The sequence below is a fragment of the Dendrobates tinctorius genome, unplaced genomic scaffold, assembly GCF_039654945.1.
Source record: "Dendrobates tinctorius isolate UK_male_01 unplaced genomic scaffold, ASM3965494v1 ptg000068l, whole genome shotgun sequence".
NCBI classification, from domain to species: Eukaryota; Metazoa; Chordata; class Amphibia; order Anura; family Dendrobatidae; genus Dendrobates; species Dendrobates tinctorius.
The window spans coordinates 1,910,189-1,922,636 of NW_027361736.1; the positions used below are offsets into that span (position 1 = coordinate 1,910,189).

At 44.8% G+C, this 12,448-nt stretch overlaps 1 protein-coding gene across 1 annotated transcript in view; it reads left to right on the forward strand.

The window, feature by feature from the left end:
- Positions 1–12,448, forward strand: part of CHUK (component of inhibitor of nuclear factor kappa B kinase complex) — a 236,950-nt gene that overhangs the window by 203,808 nt on the left and 20,694 nt on the right. Inside the window, exon 19 of the mRNA XM_073581036.1 lies at positions 9,640–9,761. Coding sequence (XP_073437137.1) covers positions 9,640–9,761 — 122 coding nt within the window. The remainder of the gene's footprint in view (positions 1–9,639; positions 9,762–12,448) is intronic.

Consider the following 12,448-nt stretch of genomic DNA (forward strand, 5'->3'; position numbering starts at 1 on the left):
TTCACCCGTTGATGTTGAGTTAAAGAGGGTTTTTTATGACCAATGCCCCTACAACACAAACATTTCTTTTTCCCACATCTATAAATTCCTGGTAGTGCTGTAGTTTTCTTTTCTTTTAAAAACCATTTTACCAAAAACCCCAGGTGTTACTTTTAGGAGACCGCCCAATATTTGAAACCTTGTGGCTCCGAGTAGATTAAGAGGACAAAAAATCTCTGGGATAACCAAAAAGAAAACTTTTATTGAAACATCTTTAAAAAGAAGTACAGCAAGAAAGGTGCAAATATAAAAAAGAGAGAGGGATTTATTGCCATATCATGTGATGCCAAAAACAGCAATAATATGCATTCAATTTAATTACGCATGCCCTATAGTTCATTCCCAATAAATACACACCATGAAAAATCAATAGTTTGCTGAAAGTTCCCCGAAAAAAAACCTTGCATCTCCGGAAGAATCGAAAGCGAAACGCGCGTTGGGGCAGAGGGGCGTCTTACATGTGAGCAAACAACGAGCCATCCAGGTAATGACACTTTTCTATAGTGCAATATGGACCCCTATGAACCGCACCTTACCTTATGACGATTGTTATGTCTAAGTGTTACTGGTATAGATACAAGGTTTTTTTCGGGGAACTTTCAGCAAACTATTGGCTTTCACTATTCCTGGTTGGTGTTATCTTAGTAATTGAGGCTTAATACAGGTGTTTAATTAGTTCCGTAAACCATTGATTTTTCATGGTGTGTATTTATTGGGAGTGAACTATAGGGCATCTGTAATTAAATTCCATGCATATTATTGCTGTTTTTGGCATCACATGATATGGCAATAAATCCCTCTCTCTTTTTTTGTACTTGCACCTTTCTTGCTGTACTTATTTTTAAAGATGTTTCAATAAAAATTAATTTTAACTTTTATGGTACTTCACTTCATTTCTCCTATACATTAGTAGGGGTGAATTGTGGTGTATGACATGGAAGTATGGGTTTTCAGGTTCCGTTTGAAGGATCCAAATGTGGTGGATAACCAGACGTGTTGGGGCACAGAATTCCAGATGATGGGGGATATTCGGGAGAAGTCTTGCAGGCGATTGGGTGAGGAGTGAATAAGTGTGGTGGAGAGAAGGAGGTCTTGGGAGGACCGGAGATTACGTGAGGGAAGATATTGATATTGATTAGTTCGGACATATACGAAGGAGAAAGGTTATGGATGGCTTTGTAGGTCAGTGTTAGTTTAAACTGGATACGCTGGGAAATTGGGAGCCGGTGAAGGGACTTGCAAAGAGATTAATTAGTCGGGCAGCAGAGTTAACCCCTTCACCCCCAAGGGTGGTTTGCACGTTCATGACCGAGCCAATTTTTACAATTCTGACCACTGTCCCTTTATGAGGTTATAACTCTGGAACGCTTCAACGGATGTAGGCGATTCTGAGACTGTTTTCTCGTGACATATTGTACTTCACTTTAGTGGTAAAAATTTTTCTCTATAACTTGCGTTTATTTATGAAAAAACAGAAATATGGCGAAAATTTTGAAAATGTTGCAATTTTCAAACTTTGAATTTTTATGCCCTTTAAACAGAGAAATATGTGACACAAAATAGTTACTAAATAACATTTCCCACATGTCTACTTTACATCAGCACAATTTGGGAAACATTTTTTTTTGTTAGGAAGTTATAAGGGTTAAAAGTTGACCAGTGATTTCTAATTTTTACAACAAAACTTACAAAACCTTTTTTTGTAGAGACCACCTCACATTTGAAGTCACTTTGAGGGGTCTAAATGGCAGAAAATACCCAAAAGTGACACCATTCTAAAAACTGCACCCCTGAAGCTACTCAAAACTACATTCAAGAAGATTTATTAACCCTTCAGGTGCTTCACAGGAGCAGAAGCAATGTGGAAGGAAAAAATGAACATTTAACTTTTTAGTCACAAAAATAATATTTTAGCAACAATTTTTTTTTATTTTTCCAAGGGTAACAGGAGAAATTGGACCCCAAAAGTTGTTGTCCAATTTGTCCTGAGTACGCTGATACCCAATATGTGGGGGGAACCACTGTTTGGGCACATGGCAGGGCTCAGAAGGGAAGGAGCCCCGTTTGACTTTTTCAACCTAAAATTGGCTGGAATCGAGATCAGACGCCATGTCGCATTTGACGAGCGTCTGATGTGCCTAAACAGTGGAAACCCCCCACAAGTGACCCCATTTTGGAAACTAGACCCCTAAGGAACTTATCTAGATGTGTGGTGAGCACTTTGAACCCCCATGGGCTTCACAGAAGTTTATAACGCTCGGGCATGAAAATAAAGAGTCATATTTTTTCCACAAACATGATCATTTTGTCCCCAATATTTTGTTTTCCCAAGGGTAACAGGAGAAATTGGACCCCAAAGGTTGTTGTCCAATTTGTCCTGAGTACGCTGATACCCAATATGTGGGGGAAACCACTGTTTGGGCACATGGCAGGGCTCAGAAGGGAAGGAGCCCCATTTGACTTTTTCAACCTAAAATTGGCTGGAATTGAGATCGGACGCCATGTCACGTTTGACGAGCGTCTGATGTGCCTAAACAGTGGAAACCCCCCACAAGTGACCCCATTTTGGAAACTAGACCCCCTAAGGAACTTATCTAGATGTGTGGTGAGCAGTTTGAACCCCCAAGGGCTTCACAGAAGTTCATAACGCCCGGGTGTGAAAATAAAAAATCATATTTTTTCCACAAACATGATCATTTAGTCCCCAATATTTTGTTTTCCCAAGGGAAACAGGAGAAATTGGACCCAAAAGGTTGTTGTCAAATTTGTCCTGAGTACGCTGATACTCAATATGTGGGGGGGAACCACTGTTTGGGCACATGGCAGGGCTCAGAAGGGAAGGAGCCCCGTTTGACTTTTTCAACCTAAAATTGGCTGGAATTGATATCGGTCGCCATGTCACGTTTGACGAGCGTCTGATGTGCCTAAACAGTGGAAACCCCCCACAAGTGACCCCATTTTGGAAACTAGACCCCCTAAGGAACTTATCTAGATGTGTGGTGAGCACTTTGAACCCCCATGGGCTTCACTAAAGATTATAATGCACGGGCGTGAAAATATAAAATCCTGTTTTGTTCCCACATAAATGATCAGTTAGTCCCCAATTTTTAATTTTCCCAACAGTAACAGGAGAAATTGGACCCCAAAAGTTGTTGTCCAATTTGTCCTGAGTACCCTGATACCCCACATGTGGGAGAAAACTACTGTTTGGGCACACGTCAGGGCTCGAAAGGGAAGTAATGACGTTTTGGAAAGCAGACTTTGATGGAATGGTCTGCGGCCGTCATGTTCCATTTGCAGAGCCCTTGATGTTCCTAAACAGTAGAAACCCCCCCATAAGTGACCCCATTTTGGAAAGTAGACCCCCTACGGAACTTATCTAGATGTGTGGTGAGCACTTTGAACCCCCAAGTGTTTCACTAAAGATTATAATGCCCGAAAATATAAATATGAAAATATAAAATTCTGTTTTGTTCCTACATAAATGATCATTTAGTCCCCAATTTTTAATTTTCTCAAGAGTAACAGGAGAAATTGGACCCCAAAAGTCGTTGTCCAATTTGTCCTGGGTACTCTGGTACCCCACATGTGAGAATAAACTGTTTAGGCACACGTCGGGGATCGAAAGGGAAGTAGTGTTGTTTTAGAATGCAGACTTTGATGGTCTGCTGGCGTCATGTTCCGTTTGCAGAGCCCCTGATGTGCCTAAACAGGAAAAAACCCACATGTGACATCATTTTGGATACTAGAACCCCAAAGAACAAATCTAGATGTGCCCCCAACTAATCTAATGTAAATTAGTAGTGCATGGAGGTGTGGTACAATTTGAAGCAATCCTTCATACACAGGCCAGGTTTTTCGGGGCAGGTGTCGCATTGATAAGTGGTGTCCCTGCGTATTCCTTTTTTGTAACACACTCGACACCTTTTTTGCGGCTTACCTTTTCTTGGGGTTGGCGGGACCACCCCCGGAAAATGCTGACCTGGGACAATACCAGCACCTTCAGTTCCAGAAGTACTGGGGCCCGCTCCTTCCTGAGCGCCAAGCATCAGGGCCTTAACCACTACCTCCTGGAACTCAAGGTACGACGTATCGCTGGGGCATGCACATTGTGACAGCAGGAATGCGTTGAGCATTGCCATTTAGACGATGTGCACTGCCAGCTTTTTATACCACTCCTTGGCCTTCCTCAATGCATTGTACGGTTGGAGGAGTTGATCGGAGAGATCAACGCCCCCCATGTTTTTGTTGTACCCCACTACACATGTTGGTTTGCGGGCCTGTGTAGAGGTACCCCGTACAGTGCAGAGGGTACTGCCATCACCGTGTATGGTGGTCAAGAGATGGACATCTCTCTTGTACTTGACCACCAGCAGGTGGTCGCTACATTGGGCTCTGCTCTCACCTTTTCGGAGCATCTGCCCAAGTAGCGTCTTCGGGAGGCCTCTCTGATTTTTGCGGACAGTACCGCAGGCTGCGGTACGTCGCTCAGAGAGGGATTTGTAGAGTGGGATGCTTGTATAAAAGTTATCAGTGTAGAGGTGATAACCTTTATCCAGCAGTGGGTGCTCCAAATCCCACACAATTTTCCCACTCACTCCCAGGAAAGGAGGACACTCAGGGGGTTCAATCCGGGTGTCCTTCCCTTCGTAAACTCTAAACTTGTGGATGTACCCTGAGGTACTCTCACACAACTTATAGAGTTTGATTCCGTACCTGGCCCTCTTACTGGGCAGGTATTGACGGAATCGCAGCCTTCCCTTGAAGTGAACCAAGGACTCTTCCACGCAGATGTCCCTTTGGGGCACGTACACTTCAGCAAACTTTTTGTTGAAGTGTTCGATGACCGGCCGAATTTTGAAAAGATGGTCAAAGTTGGGGTCATCTCGTGAGGGACACTGTGCATTATCAGTATAATGCAGAAACTTGTGGATGGCCTCAAAACGCGTCCGGGCCATGACCATTCGGAACACTGGAGTGTTGTATAAATTATCAACACGCCAATATTGCCGAATTTCCGGCTTCTTCAGTATCCCCATATGGAGGACCAGGCCCCAAAACTGCGTCATTTCAACTGCGTCTACAGGAGACCAGTTTGAAAATGTTGAACGCGGGTTTTGCTCCAAAAATTGACGAGCGTACAAATTAGTTTGCTCCACCATGAGGTTAACAAAATCCTCAGAGAAAAAGACTTTGAAAAAGTCAATTTCTGTGAGGCCGGTGGTGTCAAACTTAATTCCTGATTCTGCGACAAAATCAGGAATCAGTGGCTCGTAATTTTCGGGGGGCGAGGTCCATACAGGGAGCACTGGGTCAGCTGCGGGCATGGTGGGCGCTGCCTCATCTTCTGTCCTGGAGCGTCTGCGTGGCGGTTCCGCAGGACCCGAGGAGGAAGATGAGGAGGGGGAAGAAGAAGAGGATGAAGAATCCGAAAAATAAAGAAAAGTCGGATCCTCATCCAAATCGCTATCAGTGTCGGAGGCAAGTATAGCATATGCCTCCTCCATTGAATAGCGCTGTTGGGATGAATTTGATGACATTTTCGTGTAAATATGGTGCTTGGGTGTACACTTTATTGAAAACTGTATGTGTACGTGAGGGGGGGGGGGAGTGATTGGTGTAAACTTTCTGTAAAGAAAAAGCTGGGGAAAAAAAGTCTAAAACAGCAGGCCCTAGCTGATAAGTGTCACTTATCAAAACTAGGCTGCTGGATGTGCGCACGGGGTGGCGCAAAGGGGGGGGTGGAAAAGGAAAAAAAAAAAGGAAAACGGCAGGCACAAACTCTGATAAGTGAACTGTCACTTATCCAAGGTTTGCAGCTGCGGGATGTGTGTACGGAGGTGGCGCAAAGGGGGCTAAGGAAAAAAAAAGCGAGCACGAGTGTTGATCGGTGAGCGGCGTCACCGATCAACGCTCGGCGGCTGCGCACGGATGTGGCGCAAAAGTGGGGTGGAGAGGGGTATGGGGGGGAAGAAGATAGATGGGGGGTGAAGATAGATTGGGCAGGGAATCAGGGATCAGGAACACTTACGGTTGGCGTTTTTTTTCTTTCTTTTTTTTTCTTCTTTCTGCAGGGATTGTGATGCTACAAGCTGTGGCACCACAATAGCCAGCACAGGAGCTCTTGCTGCGTCCAACCTCTCTGCAGGAATCCTCAGCTAGAGTGAGGACCCCTGCAGACAGGTCAGGGGCAGGTCACAGAGCGGTCACATCGCTGCTGTGACCTGTCATTGGTGGGATCGAATGATTACATCGATCCACCAATCCCTGATCTGCCTGGTGACCATGGCAACTGCCTAGAATCGGAGCTCACAGCTCCAATTACTAGGCAGGTCATGCCCAGGTCACCAGCAGGGCACAGAGCGGTCACATGGTGACCGCAGCTGTGCCCTGTGGTTGGCGCGATCGCCGATCTAATCGATCGCGCCAGCCAGCTCCTGCAGGCCCTGCTGGGCCTGCATCAGGCTCCAGCCTAGGATCGGTGCTAATATAGCACCGATCCGGGCCGGTACTGGCAGGGCATAGCACAGCGGCGATATAGCGCCGCTGTGCACTGCGATTGGTGCGATCGATTAGATCGGCGATCGCGCCAATCCGGGAGCTTTTTGCCGGTGCCTGGCGTTGCTAGGCATCGGCTCTAGGATCGAGTACATCGGTACTCGATCCCAGCCTAGGACATCATTGTTTCAGCCAAGCTGAAACAATGAGAAACGCTGCGATTGGCTGTTCAGAATTGAACAGCCAATCACAGCGCTCTGGATGCTGGGGGGTGGGATTGCAGCCCGGGATGCCGACGCCATCTTCTGTAAGGTGAGATGGCGCCGGAATTTTAATGCGATCACCGCGACTTAAGTCGCGGTATCGCATTAAAGGGCCCGACGTATTATCCCGTCCACGGTCATACGGACCCGGGTACCGTGGACGGGATAGTACATCGGATGTCAGGAAAGGGTTAAGGACGGACTGGAGGGGTGCGAGATTGTTAGAAGGGAGGCCACAGAGGAGGATGTTGCAGTAGTCGAGGTGGGAGATGATTAGAGCATGGACAAGCATTTTGGTAGAGTGAGGGTTGAGGAAAAGACTGATTCTGGAAATATTTTTGAGCTGGAGGCTACAAGAGGTGGCGAGAGCTTGGATGTGCGGTTTGAAGGACAGGGCAAGGGTTACTCCGAGGCAGCTGATTTCCATGACAGTAAAGTGTGGATTCATTTATTGTGATAGATCAGGTACAGAAGGTATGGGAGATGGAGAAAAGATAATTAGTTCTGATTTGTCCACATTGAGTTTGAGGAAGCGAGAGGAGGAGGAGGATATGGCTGATAGACACGCTGGGATTCTGGAGAGCAGAGAGGTGACGCAGAGAGGTGACATCTGGGCCAGAGAGGTAGATCTGAATGTCATCAGCATATAGATGGTACTGGAAGCCATAGGACTTTGAGTTGTTCCAGGCCAAGGGTATAGATTGAGACGAGAAGGGGTCCTAGGACAGAACCTTGAGGGACACCAACAGAGAGGAGGCGATATGAAGAGGTAGTATGGGAGTAGGAAACACTAAATGTGCAGTTGGTAAGGTATAAGGAGATCCAGGATAGGGCAAGGTCTTTGACACCAAAGGAAGAGAGGATCTGCAGTAGGAGGCAGTGGTCAACTGTCGAAGGCAGAGGGCAGGTCAAGAAGGAGGAGAATAGAGAACTGTCTGTTAGCTTTGGTTGTAAGTAAGTCGTTCGTAAGTTTGGTCAGGGCAGTTTCCGTGGAATGGTGGGCACGGAAGCCAGATTGTAGGTTGTCGAAGAGCGAGTTAGTTGCAAGGTGAGAGGAAAGTTCAGTGTGGACGTGCTGCTCAAGGAGTTTAGAAGCAAATGGGAGCAAAGATATGGGGCGATAGCTGGACATAGCGCTTGGGTCAAGGGATGGCTTTTTGAGGATAGGTGTGATTGTGGCATGTTTGAAAGCAGAGGGGAAGGTACCAGAAGTTAGTGATAGATTGAAGAGATGGGTTAGAGATGGGATTTGTGTAGTGGTGAGGTTTGGGAGAGATGGGATGGGGTCAAGTGCACAAGTGGTGAGGTGTGGTTTGGAGAGAAGATGAGCAAGCTCTCCAGTGATTTTGGAGAGGGAAGTTATGGGGTTAGGGCATTGATCTGGCATACAAAGGGGTTGTGGTGGTCGGACAACAAAGACTTGCCTTGTTTGGTCTATATTATTTTTGAAGTGCGTGGTAAAGTCCTCAGCAGAGATTAGGGAAGTTGGAGGGGGCAGTGGTGGGCGGAGAAGGGAGTTAAGTGTTGAACAACTGTTTGGGGTTATGGGATAAGAAAGATATAAGGGATGTAAAGTAGGCCTGTTTAGCAGAGGGGAGAGCTGATTTGAATGTGATTGTTGCTTGTTTGAGTGCAGCGAAATCGTCTTGCGAATGCATTTTCTTCCAACGCCGTTCTACAATTCTGGATACTTTCCGAAGCTTTTTGTGATATGATTGTACAAGGGTTGTCTATTTATTCATCGCACTCTACTATGCATGACAGGGGAGACCGAGTGGATGGCTGATGCAAGAGTGGCATTGTAGAAACTAGTGACAGTGTCTGTGTCATGGAGTGAGGATATGGATGCCAGTGGTAGAATAGTCAGAGAGCGTGTGGGTGTCTGGGTGCGCGAGGTTTCTGCGGGGGTGCGCATGTTGCTGGACATGGGTGACAAGTGTGGAGGACAGTGATGAGAAAGTGTGTAGATGGTGGTCAGATAGAGGGAGAGGGGAGGTTGTGAAGTTAGATAGGGAGCAGAAATGGGTGAAGACCAGTTCTGTGTGTCCGTCTGTGTGGGTGGCTGAGGAGGACCACTGAGGAAGTCCAAAAGGTGAAGTAAGGGACAGGAGTTTGGAGGCTGCTGACTGGTGGGTGTCAGTGGAGGTGTTGAAGTCACCCATGATGATGGTGGGAATGTCAGCTGAGAGAAAGTGAAGAAGCCAGGTGGAGAATTGGTCTATGAAGGCAGTGGTCGGGCCCGGAGGTTGGTATATGACGGCCATTTGGAGGTTGGAGGGAGAGTAGATGCGGACAGAGTGGACTTCAAAAGAGGGGAGGATAAGGGAGGGAAGAGGTGGGATTGGGTTAAAGGTACTGTTGGAAGAAAGGAGAAGGCCCTCTCCTCCACCACCTCCACCAAGTCTGTTGCCAGTGCAAGGAGTGTGGGTGAAGTGGAGGCCGCTGTAACATAGCACAGCAGGGTAGGCGGTGTCAGACATGTTTTGGTGATCCCCAGCAAGGAAGGATTACGAGAGGTAAAGTGGTCGTGAATCACGTGGAGTTTATTGCAGATGGAGAGGGCATTCCAGAGTGATCCAGAGACACGAAGCTGGGTGCTTTCATTCACAAGAAGCTTTCATTTAGTAATATTTAACACATTGTAAATGTAGTGGTCAACAACAGAAGGGAGGGGAAGAGACTGAAGACAGCAGAGAAGTGTAGAAGGAAACATAAATGATTTTTCATCATGTGCTAGACATGCAGAGGTGGAGTGCTTGTTACAAGTACATTGGCACAATCATCGATGCAGTGTGTATCTTAAGTGTACAAATAGCGGCCTTCTTTCTTCTCATTTTAGACTCAGAGCTCTGCACGCTCTTTAGGATCTTCCAGCTTAGAAACGAATCGTACATCAGGGTGGCCGGACCCCAATTCTCCACAGGCTCTTTCATCCATGCTGATCCCAAAAGACAAGAACAGGTATGATGCACTATAATTAAAGGGGTATTCCCATCTCCAAGATCCTATCCCAATATGTAGTAGGTGTTGCAATTTTAATATTAGCAAATATCTCCGATTAGAAATGTAGTATTGTTCTTCTGATTCTCTTTGTCTTTCCTCATGTACAGGCATTACAGGACCTTAGGTATCCATGGTTACAACCACTGATATGGTGACAGCTACTTGCTATTGGTCGTAACCATGGATAACTAAAGTCCTGCAATGACTGCACATGAGGAAAGAGACATAGAGAATCTGAAAAACTATACTACATTTCTGATTGGAGGTATTTGCTAATATTATTATTACATCTACTACATATTGGAATAGGGACTTGGAGATGGGAATACCCCTTTTAAGTATTATCTATATTTTTTTTGGAAAGTGGGGCACATTTATCATTACAGTGTCAGTCATCTGTCACCACATTTGAGTTATCAAAACTATTAATATGGGCATACCGTTTATAGAATGCTGAGGCGAGCGATACCCGTATGCCTCATATCAGCTGCCTGGTTGCTGAGAAATCATCTTTTATCACTTCATATAAATGACCTTTTTCAGGCTATGGGGAGAATGGTGCCTGGACGATAAATTCTGCCTCCAGAGTTTGTTTTACATGAAGGGGGAGTTACCTGTGAGACAAGTAGTCAACAAAGAACAGGAGAAATGAAATTTGTCTTCTTGCAAACACTTCTTTTCCTTCTCTCTCTCAGCTCTGCTGTATTGCAACAACAATGCAACCCTGTCTGCCTGTGAGATGGAAGCCAAAGCTGAGAGGAACCTGCAGATACATAGTAACATAGTTTTGAAGGCTGAAGGAAGACCTTATGTCCATCTAGTTCAGCCTATTTTAGTGCAGCTGTTCTGCATTGTTGATCCTGGGGAAGGCAAAAAACCCACAGAGTAGAAGCCAATTTTCTCCATAGGGAAAAAAATTCCTTCTCCTAAGCTGGGTCAACCATCTACCTATAATATTCTGTTATTCGTAACCTTCTATACTGTTACTCACAAGAAAAGCATCCATTCCTTTCTTAAATTCATTCAGTGAGTTGGCCATCACCACATCCTCAGGAAGAGAATTCCAGAGCCTCACTGCTCTTACAGTGAAGAATCCTCTTCTATGCTGGTGCAGAAATTGTCTCTCCTCTAAACAAAGAGAATGCCCCCTTGTTCTTGTCACAGTCCTTGGTACAAACAGTTCATTGGAGAGTTCTCTGTATTGCCCTCTGATATACTTGTACATATATATTAAGTCTCCCCTAAGTCTTCTCTTTTCTAGAGTAAATAGACCTAATTTTGATAACCTTTCTGGGTATTGTAGTGAACCAACTCCATTTATCATTTTAGTAGCCCGCCTTTGAACCCTTTCAAGTTGAGTAATGTCCTTCTTAAGCACCGGCGTCCAAAATTGCACACAATACTCCAAGTGTGGTCTGACGAGTGATTTGTACATAGGGAGAATTATGTTTTCATCTTGTGTCCCCAGACCGCTTCTAATGCATCCCATGACCCTATTTGCTTTGGTGGCAGCTGCCTGACACTGGGCACTCCAATTTAGCTTCTTATTGACTAAGATGCCTAAGTCTTTTTCCATGTCTGATTTCCCCAGCAGTTTCCCATTTAGTAAGTAATTGTAGCATCTGTTTCTCCTTCCCATGTGCATAACCTTACACTTATCTGTGTTAAACCTCATTTGCCATTTTTCAGCCCAATTCTCCAATTTCCTCAAATCTGTCTGTAGTTGCAAACTGTCCTCCTTTGTGTTAACTACCTTACATAGTTTTGTATCACCTGCAAATACTGATACTTTACTGTGTAAGCCATCCACTAGATCATTAATAAATATATTAAATAGTAGAGGGCCCAATACAGAACCCTGTAGTACCCCACTAGTAACCCTGGCCCAATCTGGTATGCACCATTAACTCTTTACTCTTTGTTTTCTATCACTAAGCCAGCTACCTACCCATCTACACATGTAGATGGGTAGGTGTAGATGTGTCATTTATAATCGCACACAGCTCTGCAGTGAGATCAGGAGAGAGTACAGAGTGGCCATCACACACACCGCACACTGGTAACCATTATATATCACACTAGGTAACACTGTTATTATTATTATTATTATTATTATTATTATTATTATTATTATTATTATTATTATTATTATTGAGCCATTTATTCCATGGCGCTTTACAAGTGAGGAGGAGTATGCATAATAAAAAAAAAAGTACAGTAATCTTAAACAATACAAGTTACGACGGGTACAGGAGGAGAGAGGACCCTGCCCACGAGGGCTCACAATCTACAAACCCATTGTACATCTCACTAGTTTCTCCCCTTTCATGTAAAACAAGTTCTGGAGGCATTATAGTCACCAAAATTGCCCAATCCAGTTTTCAACACCCAATGCTGGGAAATGTACCACACAACAATCATCACCTTTTGTGGTAACCTAAATTTCTTATTTATAAGAAGGTGCCACACAATGGTACATTTAAAAAAATAATCTTTATTTATGAACAGTACAGTTTACAATCATTAAAAAGAAGGTGCTAGACCAGTGTAAGAGACAGCCAAATTCCATGGAAGCACTACATAACAATATACTTTTTCTAGAGACAGAACAATTAGGACATAGTATAAAGCATATCACAGGGAAA